Raw genomic sequence first — 25,171 nt, 5'->3', positions numbered from 1 at the left:
ATAAAACATAATTTATTATGTCAACAGAAATAAGAGGCTATGATTCCTATGCCTAAATTCAATAAAGTTAGTACACTACACACTAAAAACATTTCAATAAAACATGACAAAACAAAGTACATTTGTAGTCTTATTTATATATACTTCTATCTAAAGGGTGCAAATTACTTTTAATACATTTATATGGAAAATTTTCACCCAAGGTTCTGCTAGAATTTCATAACATTTTAGAACATATTGAAAAGTGTTTTGAAGTTAGATTCCTAGAAGTCTATGTGATCTTAAAATAAGTTCAAAAATCTAAAAACATCAAAAAATACTTTAAATACTGTTACCCAAAATTGATATTCATACAATATTATCATCTTCCAGAAATATTTTTATCTAAAAAGAACCACCAATGAATGATTTTGGTATTGCATTAGTCCACAAAGACTACATATATGTTGAAAATGAAAAAGGATAAAACATTAAAAAAATAAAAAATAAAAAATAAAAAATCTTCACATGATATTCTGAAATATATATATATATATATATATATATATATCACATACATAAATACACTCATTTATTTGTACAGTGCTAATATTGTATTAGTCCTCCAAAAGATTTTCAAAAATGCTTACAAAAATAACTTAGGCATTAATTCTTACAACCATTAAGCTTTTCTCTCCCTGATCAGATGACTAAGGTATGATTTTATTGGTTATGTTTTGATACTGTAAAAAATGTAATGTTTAATTTAAACTTCTCTTAATACATTTTTCAACTTGATTTTGGACATTGATCTTTTACATTTCGAATCCTTTTTGCATCATCAAGACAAAGATTTTTTAACCAATTTAAAAAGATGTATGAAGAGTGTATTTTCAACAACTACTTTAGAACAATTGCTGAATCTTCAAAACGATATGATTCAAAGTTGCCACTTTTCAAAAAAAAAGTTAAAAATATATATTTTCAGAAAACACATTATATTTTACAGGATAGATTCTATAGTAACCAAATGTGTATTCTACAAGTATGAATTTTGATTAAGGTATTTGTGTAAAGAAGTTTGAGATTAAAAATAATCTTAAAGAATCTTAAATTCTAAATTAACAAATTAAGGCCCCTATTTTGTTTACTAGCCTTTGTATACCTCTTTCCTTTACAGTTTAGAAACTGAGAGGTCATGGCCTGTTTATTGTATAATCACAAAGGTAGAGTGAACTTGCTTGAATTTAATACAATGCTTGCTTTATTATTTATTATTAATTTTTGGATAGTTTAATGAAATCAAAAAAAATAAAACTCTTTTTCTACACAGTCGCATTATTTTACACATCAGTTTTTCATAATTATTTATTGAAACTAAGCCAAATTCTTTAAATAATTTTATTTTCAACTCAAAATAAACTTTTCATTTTAAAAAACATCATTGTAGATGTGTCAAAATGAAATAATAAAACACGTCATGATATGATTTGAGTAAAGAGGAAAATTTGGATTCAAGCTAACAAACACTCTCTTACATCTTTGAAGAAAATTATGTGAAATTATTTTTAGACAATTTGTTTCTTAATTGAAGTTACTCCATTCCATTCATGATTATGCAACAATTAAAATAAGTGAACTTGGCATGGATTTGACTAAGGATAGAATTGTAGATTACGCAATTAGACAATATTTAATGGAAATTGAATGGATAGAGTATTGATTGACTTGGACTTAGTCTTATTTTATTATTTGTTTAATTTTATTCTTATTTACTTGATAAAAGGTATTAAAAATAATTTAAACTACTTAAAATGAAGCTTTGGTAAAGTTTGTTTAATTTTTAACTTTTAATACATCTCATATTGCAAAGTATTCTGACTTATTGACAAGTGTATGAATGTAAAATAAAGAAAGGGATGACTCAAAGACATTATATTTCACTTTTCATTTTTAAATATGATATATTTAGAAGGAGGTGTTATTAAATAGAATCTAGTCAAAAGATCATGCCCCAAAACATTTGAAGACTAAAGAGTGTAGATATCACAACACTTGAGGATTATTACATCAAAAAAAACAACAACAACACTTTAGATAGTTCTAAATTGCATGGGTTTGAAATATAAAATCTCATCTAGGTACTTTTTTTTTTTTGTTTTTCTTTTACTTCTTTCTCAAAAATCATATCTATTAAACCAAATCTTTTCACACTATTCTGAATCAAATTTGTGTTGTTTAATGTACATGTTTATATATATATATATATATATATATATATATATATAATAAATATATTTATATGAAGATGTATCATTTATCCAACATTTCAATATCTTTAAATCTCAATTTGTAAGATAAAAAGAAAATACTAAATCTTCAACATTATATGAAGTGGAGACATTATTAAAGAAAAAATGAAACATGTGGGTCCAACGTCTAAAGTCCACACTCTCAAACTTTCACTTGGAATTGTGGGTGACAAACTGATGGTTTTCTGAAATCTTTCCATCTAATACAAAACTTAAGTTAATCAAAAATGAAACTTAAAATCAAACGCACACCGTGCTTTGAAGATACATCAAGCTATGCATAAAACGGACACTACTTTTAACACGCTTTGTAAATTGAAAAGTCAAAATCCGCACTCTACTATTATATTGTTGTACTGGATAGATAGTCTCATTTTTTTTTTTTAATTTCTTAGTATTATTAGTACTAGTATTAACTGTTTGCTTTGCTGTAGAAACATGGTGTAATAGAACGTTTTTCTTTATTGGTTTGAAACGAGACTTGACTGTGGTCTTGCAGGAATGTTGTTATTTTATCAAGCTTGCGAAAGTAAAAGAAAATTTGTCTAGAAGCGAGACTAACAAACAAACCAGTCGCGGAAGCAGGAGTTTCGCCGGAAGTCGCACATTTTCTGAACAGAATATGCCAGATTTTCCGTTGCGGCTTGTGCGACTTGCCTCAAGCAAGTTTCCAGAAGCAGCGACAAACGGCTGAATGTGTGTTGACGGGGTAGAATAACGGGGGTTTGACAAAGTGTGAGCTAACAACAAGCAAACAAACAATCAAACAACTAAACGATTAAACAAACGGTGCCAGTGCCGAGTCTCGGAGGCAGCGAAAGGCAACGGAAAGGGGGAAAGAGGGCAAAGGAGGCAGGCGTGGGTGGGGTGATGTCAGAGTAGCGGCGAGATATCTGGACACCGTCAGAAGTGTAGGGGCTTGACCACATCCCAACATGGCCTTGACCACACACTTTCATTCATTCATTCATGCTCACACAACAGAACACACTGACTGACTGAATTACTGACAGGCTCACTGACTCGTTTGCTTGCTCGCTCAGATCTGGCTTGGCTGGCTTCGATGAGGGGGAGATGCCGAAGCCGCGCTGGTGGTGGGGGCGATGGGGGCTGGGTCCCACACGAGTGGGACCCAGTCGCGGTGGATGATGCCTTCCGACGCGGACGCATTGCTAGATTGTAGCGAAATGCTGGACTGGAGCAACACTGTTACAGCAGCAGCGTGTACCGGATGCTTGCTTGTTTTGTTTAGCTTTGCTTTGCTAGCTAGCTTGAGAGGCGGGAAGGATAATATACCGCGAGGAGGTGGTGGTGGTGTGGTTGGGTTTACCGCGAGAGAGCGCCACTGGGGTGGTTGTGGTGGTGGGTGTCCAGCGAGGTTTGGAGCCCTGATTGGGCGCTTTTCTTGGGGTCCTCGTGCCTTTTCCTTCTCCTTTGACTGGACCGGGCGTAGACCCATCTGCCACGACCGGAATTACAAACTCTCTGGTGGTGGTGCCACTCTCGTGCTGCTGTGCTCCCTTTCCATATAAGAGCTGCGCCTCACTGGGACTTGGTTGTCTCCAGGTTGTGCACTCCAGCGTTGTGGTTCCTTCAATGGTGCATTTTTTATCAGTAAGCCTTATTGGTTTTTAACTTGTTGGTGGCGCGGGAGACAATCGTCTTGGTGTTTACGGTTGAAAGCTTTGGATTGGCTTGTAGTTTGCCGTTGAAGCAAGCAGGTGGACGCTGAATGCACCGGAGTCGAAGAAGATTCGAGTTCAATTCGTGGGGGGGTTTTTTTTTACTTGTGTCTGTAATCCTTCTTGCTTGCTCCCTGCCTGCCCGTTCCTCCCGATCTGAGGTCGCTCTAAGGAGTTTTTGTTTTTTTGGAAAAAAAAATTTTAAAAATGAGTTAGGGGATGCTGCGGAAATCTGCTTCGACAAGTCGCACTTGCTCTCTGGCATTGATCCAGAGAATTCCTCTTTACGTCAGCTTCGTTGTGAGAAGTGAAATCTAGACACGAGACGACTGCGAGGGCTCGGGTTACGTGGTATTGGGAGCTGGATTTGAAGTGGTTGTAGCTGAACAGAATTGGTGCTCCCTCGAGCAAGAGTTTGCTTTGTTTCAAACCAATCGAAAGATGGGCAACTACATGTGCGTTAGTGTCAGGCACCGGCAAGTGCAAGATGAGTGCCAATGGCCGCCGACAAAGGTGATTCGCGCAGACGGAACAATTGAGGTGTATAAGCACGCGGTGACGGCCGGGGAGCTTATGAAACAGTACCCTGACCACTCGGTGTGTCACTCCAGCGCCATGACTTCGGCTCTCACCGAAAGCTCAGCGTTGCCCGCCGAGAAGGAGCTCGAGGGTGGTCGTTTGTACTACGTTCTCCCCACGCAGAAGTTTCATCAGGCGAGCAAATCTGAAGGGAAAGTCGCATCTCCGGGTTCTCGCGGGAAGACCGCATCAGCTGAGATCAGATCAACACCAGGGTTCGCACAAGTGACAGTGAAAGGCGAAGCGGGTGCGAAGCTGTTTTACGACAAGCATGGCGGTGTTTTGAATTCCGTGGAGGACTCCGAGAAGGCGATCATCAGCTACTCGACACCTGATCTGAAGAGCTTGCATTTGAAATTCAGCCTCACGCGGTCGAATTCGTGGAAACCGTGTTTGGAGACCATCAACGAAGTGAGCGCCGATTCCCGGCGACATGTCCAGAACTTCATGCAAGCTTGCAGTCTGCAGATTTGCCGAGGAAACACTTTGTGAACAGATATTCAACACTTCCACTCCTTTTGACTCCCGGCGTGGCTTTTACTATGTACATTTCAACCATTGACGCAACGAAGGAGGCCGCGAGGGTTTTCGACGTCGATACCGCTATTGATCCCAAACTCTGACCCAACCTGTACGGTGTTTACTGATTCATACAACATGGTTTAGGGTTACATAACAAGATGTAAAATTAGGACTACTGCCCCTTCATGGGGATATACGCGCACGGCAGCGAGGCTAGGTCAGTGTTTGGGATCTGCAGCACATCGGAGAAAAAGCGTCTGTGATGTATGGTCATGTCAGCACTAGTTTCCGAGTGTAACAAGGTCGGTCACGAGTGTGGGTGTTGGCTCTGGTTGCGGCCGGAGCTACGAGATTCAAAAATTTACACAATTTTGTAGGTCAAATTATGTTCAATGAGGTATCCAAAATTAAGGATGTGGTTCTCTTGTGCAATTTCGTCTTGTTCCAAACATCATCGCATTCATCTGATCTCGCGAACTACACATTGTCACTGCTACGAATAAACTAGCAGTTGTTCCCAGTGGTGAAAACCACCACCACCACCACCACCATTGCCATACTATCAGCCGTGTTTTTCTGTTCCATGTTTCGTTCCAATATGGAATCAATTTCAAGAGGAGAATCTTCACAAGCCCGGATCTCACTTCTCGAGCTATCAAATACGGCTTAGTCTAGCGATCCGCCCAATACTATACAAGCTGGAATGCAAGCCTCTCCAGACTGGGAAACCTCAAACGGCAAAAAGTGCTTCGTCACCACATGATCATGAGGTTGAACTGGGCTCTCTCCTCCAAGTCTGAACACCAGTTGGCGAACTGGCACAGATCAGTACAATGAGTACCATCAGCCGTGGACCCACACCTCGGCACAAAGCATCGTCTCTGACCTGGGTCCCTGAAAAGCACGCCACCAGACTGGTGGGAGCGGGAGACTGGCCAGCTGAGGCCATTGCACAAGCTAGGCCTCATCCAAGAAGACAAAGACCCCCCACTGGCACATATGGCACATAACTGATTCGACACGCTCCGAGAGAGAGAGAGAGAGAGAGAGAGAGAATGTGTGTGTGTGTGTGTGTGTGTGTGTACTGGATGATGGTAGTGAAGGATCCAATCTCTCTGACCCCGCAGTTCCTGCAGGCCCTCGGCACTGATCCTGCACTGCAAATGCTATCCTCACGCTTTGTTTCGCATCAGAGTTGCAGCAGCTGCAACTTGTGCAGGCTCTTTGGAAACGCATTCATGCATTCATTCATTCATTCTTTCATTTATGCCTGAGAATCACTCCAGTTCATGTGTGGCGTTGAATCTTCTCGTGTGTGTGTGTGTGTATGTGTGAATCTGTGTGTGTGAGTCTCTGCGTGTGTGTTTCGATCAGTTTCTGCTGGTGGGTCTGCGATTCTGGTAGAATCACAGTAGCACTGAATTGTAGCACTCACAAGCTTGAATGAATGGATATAAACATATATATATATATAGACAAAAGCCACTGTGATAATAATGTACACAATTCAACTTATTTGATATAAATACTAGTTTTGATAATCTTGTATACCAAATTAAAAACACATTGGTGAAAAAATATTTAAACATGAGTGAATTTTTTTTTAAAAATTGAATTATAATTAAAATTTAAATGTTATTCTATATTTTCCAAATTTTAAATTCAAATATGAATATTGAACTAAAAGCTTGGAGCTCATTGCATATTGTAATGCAGTAGAAAGAATGCTTGTAAATTAACCTCAACTTTTACTTCAATTTTACTAAAAAAATGTCAATTTTTCTCATCGGACAACCTCTCATCTTTGACATTAAGGTATACATATTGGAAAAAGAAAATAGTTGGGATGCCATCACTTTTATACTTTGTATTAAACAAGCTTTTTATAAATTTAACTTATCTCATGGGAATTAACTCTGTTATCATTATTCTTTTATATGAAAAGCCAACCAATATCATAATGACATAAGAGTCTATATATATATATATATATATATATACAGTTATGTGTATATCATAAGAGAATAGGATAGAAAAATCTCATACATTGCACAAGTTCGAAAACAATAATCAATAAGTTGAAACAAGGTTAAATTATTTTTAAGATTTTAAGTTTTAAAACATAATAAAATATAATATAATATAAATCCCTCTCCAATTTTTATGTTTTTCTTTAGTAATCATACATTTATTTTTTAATGTAGATACTAGCAATAGATCAAAAATAAAGAAGTTTTATATTAAAAATATATAATAAATATTATTATGGTAAATAATAAATGAATGAATATACAAATAAAAAGACAAGAAGAAAGTACTATTCATATGAAGGTTTCATGTTTTTATTTTCAACTTATTTTAGCACATGTATTGTTTATTTGTAGTTTTTAGTTTATTTGTAAACATTTTGGTCACAATTACACCAACTATACATGTATTTATTGATAAGGCATATTATTTATAAAAGCTTTAAATAATATATTTGCATGAATTAAAAATATTTACACATGTGGATGAAATATATTATTATGGATAAAAATTATCCAAATAAGCGGCTGAGGTGCATCCATAAGTAACAAAAAGTAAGCACAATAGGAATTGCAAGTATGACACTTGGAACCTGTGAATGTGAGGGCACAAGAGCTTTTAAATGCATTTCATGTACACACAAATCATGGTATTTTAAGCATGTAATATGAAAACCAAGAACATTCCTTTTCATTTTATAACTTTCATATATTATCTAAAATTATATATTCATAAAAATATATACATTGTTTCGGTTATATATATATATATTTATTTATTTATTTATTTATTTATTTAAAATCACTGTTACAACTTTTCTTTTCTTTTCTTTTTCTTTTTACATTGTAAGTAGAAATAATTCAATTACATGGATACTTCTTAAGAAACTGTGCATGATTTATAAAAAAACGCTAACTTGGATGTTATAACTACATCAATTTTTGTGGTTAAAATTATTAATTTAAATTTGAATTCTAATGTATGTGAGAAGTACCATGAAAATATTCTCTCTTTCTATATATATATATATATATATAGCAAGAGAGAGAGAGAGAGAGAGATATAATCCTAAAACAAAAACAAAGTTGCTTATTCGAAATATTTTAGCATGTTTATTTGATTGTCTCAAAAATTAAAACTTTATTTTTGATAATTTGGTATCTGGGAGACGTATTCTTAAGGAGTACAAATCACGAATTAGGTGATTGAATTGTATTTCGCCCCAAGCATTCTATTGCATAGCTTCTTTCTTGTCTTCTTCTTTTTTCTTTATTTTTCTTTTCTTTTGTGAATTATGTTTGTTCACCCTTTATTACCACTTTTTAATTTAACAATGAGAGAAAGACAAAATACTAAATGAATATTTAGTAAAATTTCCATAAATTACATATTTGTTTTGAAGATATTTTCATTTAGAATGTATAGCAATATTGCTTGACTAGCTTTGCTTACTTCTTGCAGTTACAAATCATTAGTTGATACAACTTTTTTGCATGTGTACATATAATTTTTAAAGTCTTCATTATTTCAACGCAAATTTAGATAAGATATACTTTTCAAGAGTCAAATCTTTTTCCAACTTGAGGAACTTTTCTATCATGTAGGATGTGGTTCTTTTTCCCTTTCATCAATCAATAATTTTCTGATCATTTCATTCTCACTTTGAATCATTCCAATTATTTTTCCCATGTTTCATTGTTTCTCCTTTCTATCCAAAATCAAGAGAATACAAAAGCACAAAGGGATGATATTTTGCTCCATCCATTGACATACTATATTTTATTGTTAAAAGCCCATCACTACATTCATCCAAAATATCATTGCCTTACTTGCCATGAGTTACATTGGCTTTTTGAAACTATAAAAGAAGCTCTTTGTCTAAAACTTGAATTTTTTTATTTTTTTTATTTTTTTTATTTTTTTTTAGTACATTGTTTTTAATACTTTTCACTTTCTTTCTTTCGTTTTGCATGTATTGTTTTTCATGTGAACTTCTTCAGTTGAAAGTTGGAAGTGGTTGTATCAATTATACATTGACCAAAACTGGTCTATAGAAGTAGATTGTGACCTACTTTTATTTGATGTGTACCCAAATGTGTGTATGTGGAGGGCTTGAAGAATCATTCGGGAATATCAATCACTATTTTGAACATATGTATATATATACACAATTATAGTTCAAACAATGATGAAGTGTAGAGGATGGTTGAGTGTGGAGTTTACCATAGATATCTGAGTTTGAGAATTTGCACATGAGTGCATCAATTTTTAGTCACATACTGTAGTTGCCATATTTTTAAAATGTTGAATATTTTAATGAAATTGTTAATTGTTGAACATTGAAAAAACGAGAATGTTAAACAGATCCAAGTTTTCACTGAATCGATCCATCCATTCTAACCATCATGGAAGAAAAGAAAAGAAAATAAATAAATAAATAAATAACTAGATTCATTTTTCCACTATTGGATCTGCAATCAATGAAAACCAACCACATTCATCATGATTACCATATTCTTTATCAAAAGTGGGTTGATTTAATAAAAGCATGGATCTATTTAAAATTCTTTTAAACAAATTGTGTACAATTAATCTTCTACATTACTTATTAATTTTTATACACACATATATCTTTGATACATCATATCATGTATGCATGTATGTATGTGTGTATATATATGGATTTATTTATAATAGAACATTGTAAGTTTGTGATGGCAAAGCTAATCTATATAAGTAATAGATGATAACATAATACAATCTGATCTGTTATAATTATAATCTAATTGGATGTAAATAGTATCCTTCTATCTAGCTTCACCACAAGTACACCAAGCTAAATTTGTTATTGGTGGTATGAACACATAACACATGTTGTGTACATAATACTTTAATATGTAATAGTAATATGTAATATAACAAAACATAACATAGGATGAGCCTAATTAATTGGTCATTCTAGATAAGACAAAATATGGATGGAATTATATGGAGTGTCTGAGGTGCTTTCGAGGATGATCCAAGGAGACATCCTAGACCTCTAAAAAGTAAAACAAATTTTTAATTACTTATGAACTTATTCTACTATTAGTATACGCATAATATTAATAAATAGATGCAACTTCATTCTAGAAGTACAAGAAAACTTTACCTTAAATGGTCTTGTTTAGTTCTTAATTATAAACTAAATAATTAACTATGTTTTTGGTTAGTTATTGATATGAATAGATTCATAATTTTGGAGAGTCATAAAGGTGGAAAAATTCAATGCTAAGTCAAATATTGGAGTTTTTATTTAACCAAATATTATAGATTATCATTTATGAGCCAAATAAAATTTCACTTGAAAATAGATGGTTACAAACTATTAATTACATGTTTGAAATTTCAAACCAAATTGCCAATATTTAATGACAAGCATGCATTGTAAGTAAAATGCATAATGCTTTATGTAATATAGATATGTACATTGTATGAAAACCTTAAGCAAAGCATGACAAACCATTAAACACAATCTATTAACAAAATTGATAGTTAATCTACAATCAAATATATGTTCATGGTTGTTATTCAATGGGTTGTTATTCTTTTTCAATCTTCACATAGCATTCATGTACCATTATATTATTCATTATCAATAAGAAGTATATACCAATAACACAACTAGAAGAAAAAATTACACAAGTAAAATAAACTTGAACATTTAAAGGTGTAATGATGTAAAGGTGTAAAATAAAAGTAAACAATAAAATAAGTACTTTGTAATCAAAGACACATTGTACACAAGGAACACCACATTATTCTTTCAGATTAACGTGCAATGCCACTTCGTTTTTACAAGAAATATGACAATACTTACTTCATACGCATTTGTTGATCTACCAGCAATGACACTTGACAAACATCAAGAATGCGGTCTTGACCACAAATTAGTTTGAATACTTTTAGAATCTAGCAAAACAAAAGTACTCAAGATACGGGCCATGTGAACTGCAAATTCTTTATAGAGATTAACATTAAAACAGGAAACAAAAGAAACTTTACAAAATGCTAACTTTGACTGCTTCCGAAACAAAATTGCAGTCACTGGATTGTTTTCTGTTTCAATTGCAGTCACTGGATTGTTTCGGAAGCAGTCAAATGATGATATGGCAATCAAAAAATCTGATGAATTGATGACTTCAATTAGTGAGTTCGGGTTGATATGTGATGTATAAAATTGACATCAGGTTGATGGATCATCCTCAGTGATTTTTGTTGCTCTATGGATGTTTGAAACCAAGTTACTTATTTTAGTTTACACAATAGAATTCATCTGAAAGGCATTGTGTCACCATAAATTATGGCTTGAGACAATTTTAGATCAGGCACGTGGTCACTGTTGTAATGACAGGCCCAGTCATAGAGCAGTAATAGCATAGAACACCTGACTGCGTATTTTATCCTGGTGTGGAGAACATTGAACAAGTCTGAGAAAATCCCATTCTAGAAGACAAGGGGTTATGCAACACTTGTTTGTTGCACATCGACCACATTCTATTTGAAATACACGAGAGTTCAATTGGGTAACACAATAAAAGCCCACTGAATTCACTGATAAACGAGCACATGTCTAAATAGAGCTCCCATAATGCTCAATCCAGCAGTCACACAATACCGAGTAAAACATGATGCGACGAGTAATGACAAGCTTGAGCTAGAATCTATTAGAGAAAGTTCAACAATGAGAGGTGCAGAGAAAACAGTTCACTGTCTGGAATTAGGCTACCAGCCTCGGGCTGAACCAGTCAAAAGCTTTAAGTTCCGGATCAAAAGCTGAAATAAAGAGTCTACAGAGAAGACTAGTGTGGGAAGGGGATTACGTGTTGAGCACACTGTGCCTACCTGCTTAATTACTGCATGGTTAAGCCTGATTGAGAAGATCAGAAACGGGACCATGTCTACATCACTATCCTGGGCAGGCTGCTTCATTCCTAAACAAATAACGTGACGGAGACCATCAAAAAGACCTGCAAAAAAAGCTCAGAAGGCCTAGAATGCCCAACATCAATTTCCCTGAAGTAGTAGCTACAGTGTCACACACAGTGATTTTGAAAGCAAGAGGGCTACCCCAGTGCTGTGCACTTAAGTAACAGAACTTGTTGAGAGACCGGTCAAGTAGTTCTTTGACGTTGTCTCGAAGTTTTGGACGTCGCCATGCTCAGTATTCTTCATGATTCTTGCACAAGGACTCGAGTTACAGTAGCACCCGTAAATGGCGAGCTGGAGACCTGAAAGATATAATGTTGAAGGACTTCCTAAATAGATAAATGCTGCCATTTGTGAACTGTACAAATGTCACATGCATTGTCTGATTTTAAAGTAGAGACAGGGTCCCCCTAGGCAGGATGCTCACTCAAACAAGATGCTTTACGATATAAATGGACAACCTTTAAAGGGTTGCACAGACCAGTTTTCTTAAAAGTCCAGCAGGCAATTCTTCGTGCCGTCCGTCTCTGCTCTGATGATTCAAATGCCTGGATCTTGAGGGACAACAGAAGGTTAAAAGGGGGCTTCGTAACCAGGCTCATCCCAGACTTCAGCACTGCCGTTGGAGGCATCCTCGCCATCTTCTTCCATTGAAAGTCGGATGTACTCAATGTGTGCAAATCGATCCCACTCAGTTAATGACGGGTCCTCTCTCTCCTGCCCAAAGAGATCCACAGTTACATGACAGCTTGTAAATCATTAAGTGTCCACAGGTCCCTCCCAACATTTTGTAGTATCAGATAAACGAGATGGAAGACTACAAAATGGTGAGCTTAATTATTGGTTACATTGTTTCACTGCAATGCAAAGAAAATGTTGGAGAAGTGTAATTCCTGGTATCTACAATCCACCTATGACCAACCTAGGTGAACATCTGTTCTTCACGCTGTGATATCATTCTCAGAACTAACTGATTAAGATGTTGAAGTCTTAAATGTGAGAACATATTACCTGACGAATAAGGAAAGGATCACGAGTCTCAAAAGCTACGAATTTGTTGAGGTTAAAAAGGATATTGAAGAAGTTTCCAGATAATTTGCATCGCTTTAAGTCCCGAAGTGTCAACCGTCCTTCATTCTGCAGCCAGAGTAGAGGATAAGTTTCAGTGAAAACTTCACATTAACTAGCAGTGAAATGAATGCGAGACCCATTTAGTCGAATAGTGAAGCAACCAATGTAGAAGAGACTACTCAAACGCTTACAGCAGGTCCGATCATATCTGTCATTTGACAAACGATATCCTCAAAAAGAACAGGCTCCTGAGCCATGCACTCCATCCGATGAAGTTGCTCCTCGTAAAAATATTGCATCTCATTTAGTATAATCATCCCGTCACAATCCAGGTCTACACACTTGAACCTGCATCACGTGTCCAGGATGAAAGCATTAAACAAAATGTCCTCGATTTTATTGTAATATACGTGACGGAATCTAATGTATTGTCCGCGTTACAATTATCAGAAAGCAGACAGTTTGTATTCATGTAAATTCACAGTTAAGATATGGAGGTGCAGAAAATGTTTTAGAGACCATGTCAAGGCACTTACCAGTACTCTAAGCTGGGTTCGGAAGACTTGTCCTCTTCTGAAAGAATAAACCATACGAAGTCTTCATAACCCATCTTTCCAGCTACTTTGCTGGTGAACTTTCTTGGAACCTAAAATCCACCACAATGGGATAAAATCTATCCATACAAATAACAAATGATTTTTCTCTGAAATAAGATATCATGAGCAGCAACAATCCTGCTGTTTAATTTACCACATGAATCACCTTGGAACTTATGCAAAGCTTCCTAAACTAGATATAGTAACCCTTTCATATTTAATCACAGAGGAACAAGTCAAGCGCTAATAAGGTTGGCTTCGACAAAGATCAACATTAAAATGCACCTGGGAAAAGATACGCTCTACGATTCGGTAGGTGAGAGCATGATTTCCATATCGAAGGAGATCATCTTTGTCTATTAAAAAATCGTGATCTGAATCCAGCTCCCAGAACTTGCAATATATGACATAAAAATGTTCATATGAGAAGTAACTGCACGAAGCGCTTACAATATTTAGCCTAAGGGCACATGATCAGAAACTTAAGCTCACGTCGTGGTATCATAATTACTTTTCGTGAGGGCAAACTGATACTATCTAGTTAGACAGATCAACATATTTTACACTCAATTCAAATTATACCAGTATTACACAGGTTGACATATAAGAGGGATGTGAACTTGTCCAAACAGACTCACCTACATTCAAAACTTTTATATTTCATTAATTGATTGTAAATCATAGGTCTCATCAGGCCTGAAGATGAAACATAGAACAATTGCCAATCACAAGCAATGCTTACCGTAACACTTTGTTGATGTCTTCCTCTTCATCCACTTGCTGAAGAGCAGCAATTAAATTACTCCGCTTTAACTCTCTAAGTTGTAGCCGACCATTCCCAGCTCTATTTACATGGTAGAATATTCTGTATATTACAGTTTCAGCTGTCCACCACCATAGAACATCATGCAAGTGCAGAGAATCAGGATGTGGTGTACAGGATAAATTTAATAATACCAGCATGGAGCAAATATTTTTGTCATCTATTCGAAATGAGTCTGAATGTCACATGCAAAGTCGGTTAAGAATTCATGCCATATCTGTCTTGAAACTCCGGGGTGTCATGGAGAAATTCCAAACCGCGATGCGTCAACAACAATTCTCGTAAAACGGGCCTAAAATCTTCCTGTTCACAAGATGGACAGAAAACTAGAAGTTAATTTTGCAAATTCATCGTGGCTTTCGGCGACACTAACCTTCACTGACGGAACAGTGACTCTAATTACTTGCATCAGACAGGATGCACATGAAAAGTTACCTAAGAGCCAATGACATGACTACAAATTATAAATAGAGACCAAGTCAAAATAGTTTTTCGAAAATATTCCAGAAACTAACCTGTCTCAGAAAATTCTTGTCGGGTTGCTTCAACACAGTGAAGACGCGAGTTGCAGTGTCCATGGCCAGCATGTTTTGGTCCACCCAGTATTCTACGAACTTGTCCCTGTAATAGCTCAAAATTCATATACCCTTTCAGTGAACTCGGGGATGCAATCTACGAAGGTGAAGCAACAAAAACCAACAGCAAAAGACCACGCCTTATATATAGGAAATGCTAATCACGATATCTATAGGTCAAAATGTGATGAGACAATTCCTGACCTTGTAACCAAGCCTGTATTATTGATGTCAATCTTTTTGAATAAAGCCATGGAGAAGAAGGACGGTAGTTTGCATACATCCTTAGTAATGGTTGCAAATGCTGCACATAGTCAACATCAGAAAGATGTTCGAGAACAGCATTACTAAAATAAATGCATAATTGATACATTCTCACCAATGCTCTGAACTGGTTGACAGAAAACCGAATTAAAAGTTCTCCTAACGTAGACTGACCTGATGCAGGTAAACCTTCTGGATGAGCTCCGAATATTTGGTTTACGCGAGCCATGCACGACTCAATGGTATCCTTCGATGGCGGGGGCCCATTCGGAAAATAGAACTAGACAATACCAAACACCAAAAACGAAATTGATCCAATGTACAATACCAGTACGTAAATCCTCTGCGGCTGTTGATCAATCTCACAATCTACTCCTATATGACACAATGCTAAGGAGAATGTCACTCCTTGGAACCAGTATAGCTAACGTCCGAGCTTCAGGAATTCAAGAAGTTAAGCTACTGTCACAAACGGAATCACTAATATAAACCCTCAGGAGAGCTAATGATGCTAATACCAATGATAACATCAGCCACGTAGGTCAGTTATTCATGTACTCCTGGTACACACACTAACTATAAGATTCAGTGCTCAAAATGGTACACGACGTGACGACTTGCAGGAGATTCAGAACCCAGCACAAACAGGAAGGGATCTAAAAATATTTGCGTGAAACAACAGAAAACCCATGACCTTGCATCTGTTTCGCTTGAACTGCATGAGTTTGGAATCAAAAGTAAAGGACTGTCACAAAGCTTAAAGAATCATGATCTAGGAATACTAAATTCCAAAACATGAGATTCGGCCATAATCTTAGTAATCACTACCACTGCCGTGGTGATGCGCATTTAACTGGGAAATGCATACTCGAATCATTCTCAAGGAAATATGTTTGAAAATTACCTGGGGTATGATCTCTCGCACAGGTTCGCTACTTTTCTTCAACGGAGAGTCCCGCATGAGGTGGCTAGTTCCCATACGTCTGCTGAAAGGCGACCTGGGAGACATTGGTGAACCAGAGCTCCGAGGAGACAACGGGGGAGTGCTTCCTGCGGCTCCAGATAGATGACCTGGCAAAAGTGATAGGCCAACATTTGGGTGTCCAGCTCCTCCTTTTGCTTCTTCCAACAAATTCGTAACCTGCACAAAAGATAAACGAGCTCATCAGTGAACTACGGGCTTATCCAAAACAAAACGAAAACGAAAAAGAGTGTGACAAGAAAATCGTTCCGTAAGAAGCTTGCAGTCAGGAGATAGGTATCCCACGTAATGACGACTCGGGAATTATCGAAACAATTAAACTTCCACCGCTCAATTGTTACACAACGTCTTGGGCTGTTCTGAAACAAGTCAAAATCTCGAGTACGAAGAACCTACGATATATGAGGGATTCAAGAGTCATGAGGAGTTAGAACAAGCAGATAATAGAACTAACTGCGAGTATATTCCAACTTGGGCCTCATAAAATGCCAGTCTACTTGTCACTTTTCAAGACAGAAAAAAATCCTAAGTTAAATGAACAGATATGAGGAAAATCACTCATATATATATATATATATATATATATATATGCCCTAGCAGAGGAATAGTAAAGAAGAGAAGCGCAGTAGGTGTGCTCCTATTTTGATGATAACGCTCAAAAGGTAATTGTGAGTCGTAGGGTAAGACTCTGAGGAGTACGAAGAGTCAAAGTAAGATCCACAATGCAAACTATACCAACTGGGGTTCAAGAGAGCCAAATAATCCTAAGAGAAAGAGATCAAGGTCACATGTCATTGTGTCAGAGAACTAGACCGGTCGAAAGGAAGAAAAAAATGGATTAGATGTCTACTAATCTAGCCCTCTTCAGAGAAGGAGTCTAAGAGTAGATCTCAGGTCAAGATGATAACAAACGAAAAGCTATCACCCTACTGAATAGTACCATCCTCGTACTTCTGGCTTGACAACGCCACACTCTACAAGACACAACAGGACCGAGCGTATGAGGTCGAGAAAGATGAGAAGACAGGGATTGCGATTAATTCAAAATCGACCTTACTAACTTTCGGAAAAGATAGAAACAAAAAAAAAAAAAAAAAAAAAAAAAAACCATCCCAACGATTCCCATGATGCAACCCATAAAATGTATTTAATAACCTCTCTAGTTTTCATCAACATCTCTCGTGAAACCACGCTAACTTCATATATCACCGAGGCCCAGCCAGACCAATGTAATACGGTTAACTCTACGTCTCCCATCTCCATACAAAACCGGTAAAACATACCCTTCACCGAGCTACAACAACAACTCCCCTGGAGCTCACTATCCCTCACCAAAATTCCTTAAAAACATTGTTCGCCGCATACACAACCCACATCACACCCAGCACTAAAACCCAGAATGAACCCGAACCCACAACCCAAAATCAGGCTAATCTCACAGCTCTAACGAACCCAACACCAAGATCCCTCTTCTCCAAGCCCGCCACCGCCATCGCCACCCAATCACTCACCAGACGCTGCGTGTCGGGCAGCGAAATCCATTGCGCGTAAAGCTCCTCCAAGTGCAACCTACAAACACCTCCAAGCTTGTTGCTAACTCCCACAGAAGCAGGCGATGACGATGAAGGAGAAGCAAAGGGGGTGAAATCCGCAGGGAGTTGAAGCAGATCGGGGTCCAGATCTGCCACGGCCAACGTCAAGGGCTCCATTGGGCGCACTCCAAACCTCCCTGAAGCATGATCTGGGTACCCCCCACAATGCATGCAAGCAAGCAAACACACACACACACACACACCGTCTTCCCGATGTAAGTAAGTAAACTATAAGGGAAAGGAGAATCAATCAATCTCACATCCTCCTTCTCCTCCTTTCCCCTTTCCCTTCACCTTTCTCTTCTCTTCTCCCGCACCACGATGCCCTTCTTCCTTCATTCCTCTTGCGAGGCACCGCGCTGCGGTTGCACCCGACCACCGTGGGTGCTCCTGTTGCCGTGGTTCCACGTCGGATGGCACGTCGGATTGAGGTATGGGCTTGTTCTCTCTCTTCTCTCTCTCTCTCTCTGGTTTTGAGTTTGTTTGTCATGGTGTGTGTGTTATGTTGCTTTCTTACATTGAATTTGTGTGTACGTTGTTTGACGTTGTGAGAGAACAGTGATTTGTGATTCTTCTTTTGACTGTTGGTCTTGGTGAGATTTTCGCATCATTGGTACTGTCTTCTAAAAAGTGTTTAAAGTTACTGAAAAGTGCAAAATTAAAAGAATGTACTTTGTAACAATGTGTGTGTGTGTAGATGCATATATGTGCGTGTATATATACAATAAATGAGATTTTTTGGAACTTGTAGTGATGAAAGTTTAATAAAGTAGAATTTTACAATAAATATTGGATTCTTTTCTAAAGAAAAAGTCTAATGTTTTTTAATTCATTAAAGAATTTTGATGTTTTCTTTTTGTTGAACTATGAAAAAAAATTGTGCTTATTAAATAAATAAATAAAATGAAAAGAAAAAAAAAGAATAAGAAGGAAAAAAATTATAAATGTCTAGTACTTACAAATTTTAAGCAATAAAAATTATATATTTAGTATAAGTTATTATTTTAATTATATAATTTTTAATAAATTTCAATGTCATTTTGTGACTAGAAGTAACACTAATGCCTTGTGTAGCTACAAAATCTTCTCTAAGAACTTATTGAGTTCTATGAATTTGTTATAAAAGTATTTAATAATTTTGATGTTTGGCTTATGAGCCTTGCAATCTTTAAGAGACTTCAACATAGCTTTTTTGCTAATTAGTATACACAGAGAAAATAATAAAGCTATTATTAGTCTTATCAATCCATTTCTTATGCTTTAGTATTGGTCGAAGATTTTCTAATCTTTTGTTTTTGACAATAGTTGTTTTCATATATTAACATCTTATAAATACATTCCTTCTTTGTTCTATTTTCCATTTCTTAGTTTATGTGTGAATATGGTAATATTGAGCAAGTATCCTTGGATTTACTATATTAATATTATATTTAAAACATTCTGTACATATTTACATATTCGAAGATATAATATTAGTTTGTAAACACAAAGAGGTAATTACCTCTCTCTCTCTCTCTCTCTCTCTCTCTCTCTATATATATATATATATATATAATTTATTCTAAATTTTATTTTAAAAAAATCAATAAGACATAAATTATAAGACCTTAAAAAAAGTCATTATTTTAAATAATGGTATTCATGTTTTAGAATAACAGGAATAAACTACATATTACATAGTTCTAAATACCTCATTTTTATTTGCTTGAATTAGAATACTATTAAATATAATTTGAAAAAAAAATCATAGAAAATTTAATACTTTGAATTAAGTATAAAGCTTTTAAAAATTTATAATATTTTTTTAATATAGGCTACCTATCAATATTGATTGCTATTCTAAAAATCCTTATTAAAAAAGGTAATTTAAAGAAGATTAATTTTATTAAAAATTAAAAACAAGTGATTATCTAAAATAAAATAAGATTATTTTATGCCACATTAAAATAATTGTAGAATATTTATTGATAACTTCTTGATTATTATTACTTTTAAAATTCATTAAGTAATTAATGTATACATAAAATGAATATCAATGAATATAGATAATAAAATATTTTTAAAACTTTAAAAATAATAAATATGAAATTTTGACACCACTATTTAATTTGATTGATTTGATTTTTTTTTCTTCTAATTCGATACAACCTTTGAGGTGCATAAGGATGTAGGTAATTTTTTGAGAAGAAAAACATAAATACCAAATAATATAAAATTTTATACAAATAAACAATAATTTAAAAAAAAACAAAACAAAACAAAAGAAGTACTTATCTTCAAGAAGAAACAACTTGTAATAATGTATAGGTTAAAGATGTACGAACATCATTTAAGCATGCATATTATATTAATAATTAGATTAAAATATTTTTAGAAATATTTAGTTTGAAAAAATCACATCAAACTTTAAATATAATATTCAATTTAATTATACATCTATATATTTATAAAATCTAAAGAGAGCATATTTTAAAATATTATTTGAAATTTGATGAAATTCTTCAAAAATACTTAAGTGTTAAGCTAACAATTTACTTATTTGTTTATTAATTTATTTTTTACAATCAAAGTTAAGTTTATATGTATTAAGACAAGTAGATATTATTAGTGCTATTATTTTCATTATATATATATATATATATATATATATATAACTTTGATAGAATAAAAAATACATCTTGATATTATTTTAAATATATAAAATTCATTTCCACATTAAAAAAATATAACTATTGCAAATATTTAATAAATTATTTTAAATATAATAAAATTTCTATTGCGAATTAATTTAAATTGATCATACTGCTCAAAGATTTTTTTTTTTTTTTTTTTTTTTTTTGTGGCCTTGTAGTTTTACAGCTTTTATGCAGTTTCTAATTCAAAGCATTTGCTTAGGCTGTGGAACTGCTCACTGATTTTTCGCATTTTGTTCTTATTTTTATGTCTGGGTATTTTAATATCTGTTGAATGCCGTTTGGGTACCTGATGTTCCATAGATTTGGGTAATAGTTAAGCAAGAAGAGATAAGTTTGAGAATTTTTTCGTTTGTACTGAAGAGCTCGCGTGTTGTGTAGCATTCAAGTGCAATCATTTCATTCAATCAGAAGCTGGCTTTAGATGCAGTGTCCTTCTATGAGAAAGCGAACTCTCTGCAATCCCCAGATGCTGGCAGATGTTAAACTATCTGTTGGAATTTAGCCAGTAACATGGCGCTGACTCACTTTTAAAAGGAAAGCATCATCGATTTTTGGATCCCTGTTGATCCAAAAGACTAAGTGTTGTTAGTGTTTCTATTTACTGCAGATGGGCCCAGCCTTGGCGCTGCTTCCGACGATGGTGGAGCCCTCATTTTCTATCTTCTTAGTGTTTCGTAATACTGAGCCAGTCTGGCCTTATTACAGCCTTATGGCCTGAAACAAATCCGTGGAATGCGGCAATTTATGCATCGTTTCGATGAAGAATATACTAATTTTGCTGACGCTCTGAAGATTTTTGAAACTGATGCTGTGGTGTGTTTTCATTTGCAGCTGGAGCAATTAGAGCATTTTAGGATTGGTGAAGTCTCACATCAGCACCTGGTGGCGACAACCTGCAGTCATTCCGGCAATCCGTCCGTCTTGATCCATGCTCCGATCACCCAGACTTCTATTTAAAAATCCCTTTCCTGCGATTGTTCACATGTTTCTTACATTTCTATGCTGTCATTCAAAAAATTGGCAAACAATGTTATAGTCATCGTCTTGTCTATTCACATGTGTTAGCAGGATTTTAATCTGCGACATCTACTGTGACAGACTTTGCAAGCGACTCGACTGATGTTTCTCACTTGTAGCTAGATTTCTTACTCCAACAGATATCACAAGAAGTTGCAGATTTCACTTCGGTTCATGAACAAAGCCGCGCAACTGCATCCAATTCATGTGATGTACCCAACAAGCTCCTAGCACATAATAAAATTATCTTCATTCTCTGTCCTTTCTTTCAACTTCGATGCATCGTTTCCACAGAGCTAGTAATCAGACATCTGATGATTTTGCTTATTGGTTCTGCACGAGAAACGTTCACTCAAGAGAGTTGCTTCTCCAACTTCACTTGTACAGATTTTCAGACTTTGGACTAAATTTCACTATTTCATGCGGTCATAGGAGGACGTCGATTGCTTCAAAATGTGTGAGTGGAAGAGTCAAGAGACCTCTTTCCCAAGAGCTGTAGCACACCAACCTCTTTCTCATGACTATTACATTACTTGACGCTGACAAAAAGTGGTTGGTTGCAACCAAAAAATACAGTTAATTCAGAGCATTTTTTAATGGAATAATCATGCCATGATTCTTTCAGTTTGGAAGCAGACAAATTGTACAACGACAACACTTCATCGACATCATCTGAGAGAGTGTTTGAACTTAGTTTCAATAATTGAATAAATTCTTCTGAACACTGGCTGCGAGGAATTAGGCTTTGACCATTCATTACTTTTCGTGGTTGTTTCTAAAAGCCACTGGCCTTCGTGAGAGGACTGTAGTATCAGAAAGAAAGCAAAGATTATATTAAAGCACATCAAACACGTTATCTTCACCGCAATGACAACAGCTACAAGAAGTGAAACTAATTTGGTTTGCTTTTGGAAAAATAAAATAGACTTGTCTCCATGAGTTTATGGCAGTGAAAAGATCCTCTGTCTCTAACCACTGCACCTGATTCAGCTGATACCGCTTCCATAAAATGCTCGCCTCCCCATGCCCTCAGTAAAACATTCTCCCTGTTACATCACATAGGTGAGGAAAGAAGTCTCCGAAAAATCCCACTTTGCAATCGAATTCTCCGTAAAGAATCAACCCACAAGAGTTAATGAATAAATATATCGAATAAAACCCAATCTACGCTGCTCAACAGTGCCAAGCAATCAACATATCTGTATAAACTTCATGTGAAAACCGTACTTAAATGTACAGGAATGTGAAAGGTTTTCACTGTTTATCAAGACACAAAATGAGTAGTGATTCAATTTTCTACGCCAGTTTCTGAATCCCGTGCAGGGCCGACTCAGCAATCTGGAAATGTGAGCTTCTACGTATTCATTCATGGAAGGGATGTGTGCAATTAGCGGCCACGGCCATTGACACCATATCAGGTATACATGAGCTTTTTTAAAAAATGAGCAGAAACATCGTAAGAAACAAAAAGTCATAAAAGTGAGAAACCTGACTTTGGAGCAGACATGTGTCTTCGGAAATCCTTGATGAATGGTCCTGTGTAAACTAAGCTTGCGTGAGTTTACTGAACACCTGCATGTGCCCTGACTGCCATAGATCTGAAGCGAGTCTCTACATAAACATTATAAAGTTTTAAGATCTCAGGAATAGGTCAGCATGCATGATATGTGCAAATCATACTTGACCTAAATAATTACAACACAGTAGAGAACAATTTAGAATTAGGTTAGTGCAAAGAAACGCTCTACCGAGTGCGTGTGGTTTTATTCTTACTGTTTTCTCGACTTGCATGCTCGACCCGGAATGATCGAAGGACTCCGACTTGGAGGCAACAAAAAGAAGACTCGTTTGTTCCACATTCAAGTTGCTCCGGGTTGACCTCGAAAATGCTCCTGATTGCACATCTATCCTTAACTGTGTTCTTCTTCACCACTCGAGCACTAGAATACCAGCTTCTCATAATCTCGAGAATGCACAGGCAACTGAGGTTTCCAAACACAACTTCGAGAATCAATATATCACAGCTGCGAGTCTCGCACTGATTTTAATTTTATTTTTATTTTTATTGTTATTTTTTTCTTTTGTCTTTCCGGTGCAGGGCATCTCTGGTGTTGCAGGTAAAGAAGCGTACCGCGCAATCCTCGTGGAATTCTCAACTTTCATGTAACCCAACTAGCGGACAAAACCAAAACTCCAAGACGCGCTTCGTAGTCTTGATCTCGCGTCACTTAACTGAATTACAAAACGCAGTAGAAAATGAACTGCACTTCATGTTCGTGCTGGTGCGCAAGCGCGGCACCCAACCCCAAGAGAGTGAGATGCCGCAGCTTCCAGGTGAAGACTACGCAATTGCGAGGATTTGTGCCGGTCAGGTGGAGCTGCCCATTCAGTGCTCCATTGAGCATGTAGTTGTAATTAATTTACAAGAAACCATCCTCATGGCGCCACCCTCCAAGAGTTTCACCACATTCCGGTAAATCACCTGGGCGAGAGATAATGCTCGAGGAAGTATTCAGTTTCTTTGCTGTAAGGCGCGCATGCGATGCGTTGAAAGACAACTACACAACCAGAAGAGGATTCTAGACAACCCTTGTAAGCACGGAGAGATTTTGGGGGGCTTGCAGAATTCTCGTTGCGAAAAATCACTCGCTAGCCACCGAAAACATCCACCCTCAACAATCCACCTTCTAAAAGCCTTTAATCTCCAATTCTTCGCAATCTCCGACTAGAACCACGCCATTAATCCACCATAGCTTTGAAAGTGAGTGCTCATGCTCGACGTTCGCCAAAGACACCAAAAAAATGGAACTAAATCCCCAACTGCATTGCAATGACCTTGGATGAGCACAACCACGCTCTAAAGGTGGCAACAAGGTCTAAGAGAGACCCTGATAAGTTGCGTCAAAACACAATCTTTCCTCATAAAAACTGCAGCAAATCCAGTGTTCATCGCCTTCACTACGTCACCTTCAACACCCACACTCCCCCCTACATGAACGAGGCTTCTTCACCCATCTCAGTTTGTACGAGCTCCAACCCACACTCCACATTTCTCGAATGCAACAACCCTTTTGCCAAAAAAGTGCATGTCACTCAGTAAACTCGTGGTTGTGCAAATGATTTCAAGCTCATGGAGATTCTAATGCAAGCCATTCCACGAGGAGTTTTGGTAATTGAATCATCTTTCATGGAGTTCGGTACAGAGCTTGCAAAAGTGGAAACATGAGACTTCAACCATGTCGTTCCCGGAGCACTATCTTTGCCCAATGCTGGATCTAGATTGGTTGCTAAGAGGAAATCGTCTGTATTTTGGCGTTTGTTTGTGTGTTAAGTGTGTGCTTATCCAGAGCTAGGTCTGAAACTGATTTGAGATTTTGATTGCTGAATTTAAAACAATGGTTTGCAAAACCAATCTCTATACCCTGATTTTTCGGTTGAAGATTACATCGAAGAATGTGTGATAGGAAATACCTTTGGACTCTGTA

The 25,171-nt window shown here is 36.2% G+C and overlaps 3 protein-coding genes across 7 annotated transcripts; 1 reads left to right on the top strand and 2 right to left on the bottom strand.

Moving 5' to 3' along the window:
* The first annotated feature begins 3,487 nt into the window (after nt 1-3,487).
* Nucleotides 3,488-5,506, top strand: LOC112294619 (uncharacterized). The gene has a single exon (XM_024545291.3). It carries the CDS (start codon nt 4,415-4,417, stop codon nt 5,042-5,044), a length of 630 nt encoding a protein of 209 aa, XP_024401059.1. The 5' UTR covers nt 3,488-4,414; the 3' UTR covers nt 5,045-5,506.
* A 6,276-nt stretch (nt 5,507-11,782) lies between these two features.
* Nucleotides 11,783-18,284, bottom strand: LOC112278804 (serine/threonine protein phosphatase 2A regulatory subunit B''beta). The gene is made up of 12 exons (XM_024512595.3): nt 17,893-18,284; nt 16,304-16,540; nt 15,574-15,679; nt 15,340-15,439; nt 15,076-15,181; nt 14,773-14,863; nt 14,480-14,621; nt 14,023-14,170; nt 13,678-13,787; nt 13,333-13,489; nt 13,082-13,207; nt 11,783-12,787 (listed from the first exon to the last, which is right to left on the bottom strand). Exons 1-12 carry the CDS (start codon nt 18,142-18,144, stop codon nt 12,644-12,646), a joined length of 1,719 nt encoding a protein of 572 aa, XP_024368363.1. The 5' UTR covers nt 18,145-18,284; the 3' UTR covers nt 11,783-12,643.
* A 4,083-nt stretch (nt 18,285-22,367) lies between these two features.
* Nucleotides 22,368-23,991, bottom strand: LOC112275104 (uncharacterized). Of its 5 annotated transcripts, none has more exons than XM_090257178.1 (4): nt 23,818-23,991; nt 23,460-23,668; nt 23,180-23,231; nt 22,368-22,732 (listed from the first exon to the last, which is right to left on the bottom strand). In XM_090257178.1, exons 1-4 carry the CDS (start codon nt 23,847-23,849, stop codon nt 22,579-22,581), a joined length of 447 nt encoding a protein of 148 aa, XP_090113304.1. In that variant the 5' UTR covers nt 23,850-23,991; the 3' UTR covers nt 22,368-22,578. The 5 variants fall into 5 exon arrangements, with proteins under 5 accessions (XP_090113304.1, XP_024360902.2, XP_073388326.1 ...); XM_024505134.3 differs by having other exon boundaries at nt 23,180-23,222; XM_090243469.1 differs by having other exon boundaries at nt 22,495-22,732; nt 23,175-23,231.
* Between the last annotated feature and the right edge of the window lie 1,180 nt (nt 23,992-25,171).

Source organism: Physcomitrium patens, chromosome 2, assembly GCF_059467195.1.
Source record: "Physcomitrium patens ecotype Gransden chromosome 2, ASM5946719v1, whole genome shotgun sequence".
Classification (NCBI taxonomy): Eukaryota; Viridiplantae; Streptophyta; class Bryopsida; order Funariales; family Funariaceae; genus Physcomitrium; species Physcomitrium patens.
This window is presented reverse-complemented; position numbering and strand designations above follow the sequence as displayed.

Bases quoted from the DNA above. Each gene is read 5' to 3' on its own strand.
- LOC112294619 (XM_024545291.3), top strand. From the start codon at position 4,415: ATGGGCAACTACATGTGCGTTAGTGTCAGGCACCGGCAAGTGCAAGAT.
- LOC112278804 (XM_024512595.3), bottom strand. From the start codon at position 18,144: ATGCATTGTGGGGGGTACCCAGATCATGCTTCAGGGAGGTTTGGAGTG. The intron at 15,440-15,573 runs GTCAGTCTACGT...GACTATGTGCAG, and splicing joins AGAAGGTTTACCTGCATCAG to CATTTGCAACCATTACTAAG. The intron at 13,490-13,677 runs GTAAGTGCCTTG...CACGTGATGCAG, and splicing joins GAACCCAGCTTAGAGTACTG to GTTCAAGTGTGTAGACCTGG.
- LOC112275104 (XM_090257178.1), bottom strand. From the start codon at position 23,849: ATGAAAGTTGAGAATTCCACGAGGATTGCGCG. The intron at 23,669-23,817 runs GTACGCTTCTTT...TGGAAACCTCAG, and splicing joins AATTCCACGAGGATTGCGCG to TTGCCTGTGCATTCTCGAGA. The intron at 23,232-23,459 runs GTAAGAATAAAA...ACGCAAGCTTAG, and splicing joins GCATGCAAGTCGAGAAAACA to TTTACACAGGACCATTCATC.